Source organism: Phaseolus vulgaris, chromosome 9 (assembly GCF_051622355.1).
Source record: "Phaseolus vulgaris cultivar YP4 chromosome 9, ASM5162235v1, whole genome shotgun sequence".
Lineage (NCBI taxonomy): Eukaryota > Viridiplantae > Streptophyta > Magnoliopsida > Fabales > Fabaceae > Phaseolus > Phaseolus vulgaris.
In genome coordinates this window covers 5816269-5820534 of record NC_143506.1, presented here as the reverse complement: position 1 = coordinate 5820534, position 4266 = coordinate 5816269, and the positions used below count along the sequence as shown (strand labels likewise).

Genomic DNA, 4266 nt, shown 5'->3' with positions numbered 1-4266 from the left:
GACCGAGCTACCCTGGTCTACCAAAGTCTTGGCAATTGCGAACTTGTCAATTTCCACAGTGATTACCATAGGGTCGTCCTGGGCTGGATCTATGGCTGTGAAGTCGTCGTCAGTGAAAGTGATCGGAGGTATGTGTGGGCGCCTTCTCGTAGTAGCATGAGCGGACTGAATGTCCCGGAGATGTTTCTTTCGGGCGGAATTTGAGCACCTGCCACCGGCAAAGCCTCCGGCTATGTAATTTGCTTCGTGGTTTGGTTCGCCCAAGGTAACGGGTCCAGCAATCATATTGATGACTTCGCGGACTCGTTGTCGAGGGCGGTCGTTCGGTCGGGACTTGTGCTACGGGCGTGTGTACGTCGGACGGGGCTTTCACTGTGTTTCCGCGAAGCCTGGCTATGGTCAGTTCGACGTTTGTAATTATTACGGTATGACCGGTCGTCACCACGGGATGGACGATCGGTACTTCGTGGTGGGGATCTTGAATTCCTTATCTTCTTGACGAACTGCCGCAAATGGCCAGCCTGGATGAGCTCTTCGATTTTGTCCTTCAACGCTTGACATCCTTCGGTCGTGTGGCCGAAATTTCGATGGTATTGACAATGCTTAACAGTATCTGCATTCGGTGGTGTTTGATATTGTTTTAGTGTCGGAATTAAATCCGTTTGTAGTGCTTCATCTAGGGCTCGTCCCCTCGGAACAGTTAAAGGGGTGTAACTGTTAAACCTGGGGATTCGGCCTCCTCTGTTCCGGTCGGACCTTGGGGTGGTTCGGACGGTCCGTTCGGTCTCGACTTCTCTTTCTTTGCTCGGGGTTTGATCTTTGAGGACTCCGGATCCGACGGCTTTGAACCGTTGGTGATAGTCAATGTGTTCCTCGATTTGCATGAATTTGGTTGCTCGAGTTCGAAGATCTTCCATGTCTTGAGGTGGCTTTTTGATGAGACTTTCGGTAAAACGGCTCGGTCGGATGGCCGAAACCAAATGGTGTAATGCGACTTCCTGTTTGAGCCCTCGGATATTCATACATGCCTTGTTGAATCTATCTAAAAAGGTTCTGAGAGATTCACCTTTCTCTTGTTGTACCGCTAGGAGGGACATGGAGGACATGTGATGCGGTCGGCTGGTGGCATATTGAGTAGAGAATTTTGCGGCTAAGACGTCGAAGTCGTCAATGGAATTCGGAGGCAGCTCTGTAAACCAAGTAAGAGGTTCTCCCTGAAGCGACGTGGGGAATACTTTACACCACACATTGTTATCTGTGGTATACAAAGTCATTTGCGTCTTGTAAACATTTAAATGCTCGTCTGGGTCGGTCGAGTCGTCATAGAGTTTAATGGCGAGGCCTCTCCACTTGTCAGGAAGTGGTGTGGTGATGATTTCGTCTGTAAAAGGATGACCCCTTTTACTTAACTTTCTTTCGACTATTTCAGTTCTGGAAGCAGGATTGGTGCGGCCGGTGTAGGTATGCGAGAGGTGGTTCGGTCGGCCATATGGGATTGGCCTTCTCGTTCGGGATTATCAACCAGTCGCTGGAGTTGTGCATTCTGCTCTCTCAATAAAGCGATTTCTTCCTCTTGACGACGTCTATCCTCTTCGTGTTGACGACGGTCTTCAATCCCCTTTTGCCGCAGTTCCTCCATCTGAGTTTGGAGGGTTTGAATCATAGTCATCTGTTCTGCCATAGCGTCGTTGTTCCTTGTTGCAACCATTATAGCTTTAAAAATTGAAATCTTGCCTCGGTCCCACGGTGGGCGCCAATTGTACCTGAGTGGAGAGATGGGGCCCAGGCACGGTCGGTTGACGTAGTATAATTGCTGACGTGTCGATCTTCTTCTCCTTCGGTCGGGCGGGGGAGGGTACCTGCGAAGGCACTCTGACGCTCAAGTAAGTATGAGATTCTAAGTGTGATTTAGTAAGTGAATGAAAACGTACATTTCTCTGGCTTGAGCACAGTATTTATAGGATTGCCTAATGGGCTTTTTATCCCTTGGGCTCAGGGTGGTTATGGATAGGTCTTGCCAGTCGTGCTCCGGAATACCCGGGGAACATATCTTCTTTAAACGCGTATTCGTTATTTTTCGGAGGTCTATCTTAACCACCTTAGCTTGTCACATAAATGCCCTCACATTTATTATGTATTCGGTCGGTCGGTCACGTGTGTTTGTCCCGTGCCTACCGGTACAAATTCTATCCATCAAGGTCAAGATCCCTTATCAGGTTGATTTGAAAGAAGGCCAACCTAACCCCTTTCGTAAGTAATCACAACTATTAAGTGTAATTTGAAGATGTAAAAATATTCGTATGAATACATGATGGGATATAAAAATATTTAATTACTCATTTTAATCAAATGTGTTGGTTATTCAAAGTTCTTAAACAATTAATTTAAGAGAAATAAATGTAATTGAAATTTCACACACACACTTTTACACATTAACTAGACACACTTCTACACATTAACTTTCAAGATTTAATGCAAAAATATGAAAAATAAAATGAGAAAATACAAAAATATATGTAATAATAAATTAAAAACTTTTTTCGTGGATTTACGAAGAAAAGTATTTCTCGCATCGTGTAGTAAATATTAATATTCACAATATAATCAATTATAAATTATATTTTTTATTAATATACATTTTATATAGAATCGAGTAAGCATTAATATTTATAATATAATCAATTATATAAAATATATAATTGGTTGTGAGGTTTTAAGTTATATAAATTATAAATGTTATCATTTTTATTAATATATATTATATATTATAAAAAAGTAACTAAAATAAAAATATTAAAATAATAAATGAACTAATTAATTTAATATATTATTAATAGTTATGTTTATATTATAATAAAAAATATAATTAAACTAAAATATTAAAATAATAAATTAATTCATCTAAATTTTGATTTTGAAAATGAATTTATTTTAATATATTTTTATTTATTAAAATTTTGTAAAAAAATAATCTTAATTTAAAATTATATTAACTTTAATTATATTTTAAAAATTATTATTTAAATTAAATTATTTTAAAAAAAATATTTTACATATTACTTTTTAAATATATTAGTATATATAAAAATATTATTACCTCAATCAAATCAATTAAAAAATAATATTCATTTTTTTCTTTTTTATTCATCTCCGATGTGTATGTAAAGAAAGCCTAAATATTAAATACGAGTAGACACACGAGAAAGGCCTAGTACCTTGACCAATTCCAATTGTGGTTTCCTCTACTTTCTGTCACTCCTTCACTTTAATTCAATCACCCATCTCCAAACCTCGTTTTATTATTGCTGTCACAGCCCTGCTACCAAACAACACTGTTAACCTTGGTCTGATTTTTTTTAGAGGTGTTAAAGTATTATTTTAATTTTTTTTCTTGGAAACCATAATGAGGCCAGATTCAATGTACCTGGTTCACATTAAATGTCATACTCATATTGGAGTATAATTGGACCACAGATCATAAAGTATTGTATTTAGAGGAGTAAAATTTATCCTAAAATATCTTTACTTTAATTAATGTCAGACTTTAGATTATTCAATTATTATATATATATATATATCATTCTTCGTTAGAATGACATTTTAGAAGATTTTTCTTAAATTGGTGTAATTTGTAGATGAAATTTTTAAAATGGGTAAATTTTTTTATTTATTTTCGTAGATAATAATTGTGTGTATGTTGTATGAGACTTTATAAGGAAAATCGTGTTTGGAATTCACGATTTCTTTGTCCAGAAAAAAGCTAATATACAAAATGTAATGTCAAAAACGATTTAATTACAAAGAAAGTGTAAATAACTACAAGATGTAACAATAAAGTCGTAAAACAGGAAAAGAATTTGCATGAACAAAATATTTGAAGTCGTACTTAAGTTGTTTTTTAGTTTTGTATACTTTTTATTTTATTTCATTATTTTAGGAAATATTTTTTATTTTATTTTTGATGATGAAGTAATTAGTCAATGGTTAAAATAATTATAATATTTTGAATAATTTAAACAGATTAAGGTGTTTGTTTTAGTGTAAAATTAATTTAATTAAAAAACAATTTAAAAATTTTAAATGGTACACCTTAAAAAATTTAACTAGTTTTAACTTTTAGATTTTTGGATTGAGTTGGAGTTTAATTTTTAAGGTGTACATTGTAAAACTATTTTTTAATTAAATTAATTTTATACTGAAACAAATAACTTAATTTTTCTTAAATTCTAAAACCCATTTTAGAAAGAATAGTTAATAAAATTTAAT

The 4266-nt window shown here is 35.1% G+C and overlaps 1 protein-coding gene across 1 annotated transcript; it reads right to left on the bottom strand.

Moving 5' to 3' along the window:
• Positions 1-281: 281 nt before the first annotated feature.
• Positions 282-1274, bottom strand: LOC137822109 (uncharacterized). The gene has a single exon (XM_068627011.2). The coding sequence runs from the start codon at positions 1272-1274 to the stop codon at positions 282-284; it is 993 nt and encodes a 330-aa protein (XP_068483112.2).
• Positions 1275-4266: the final 2992 nt, after the last annotated feature.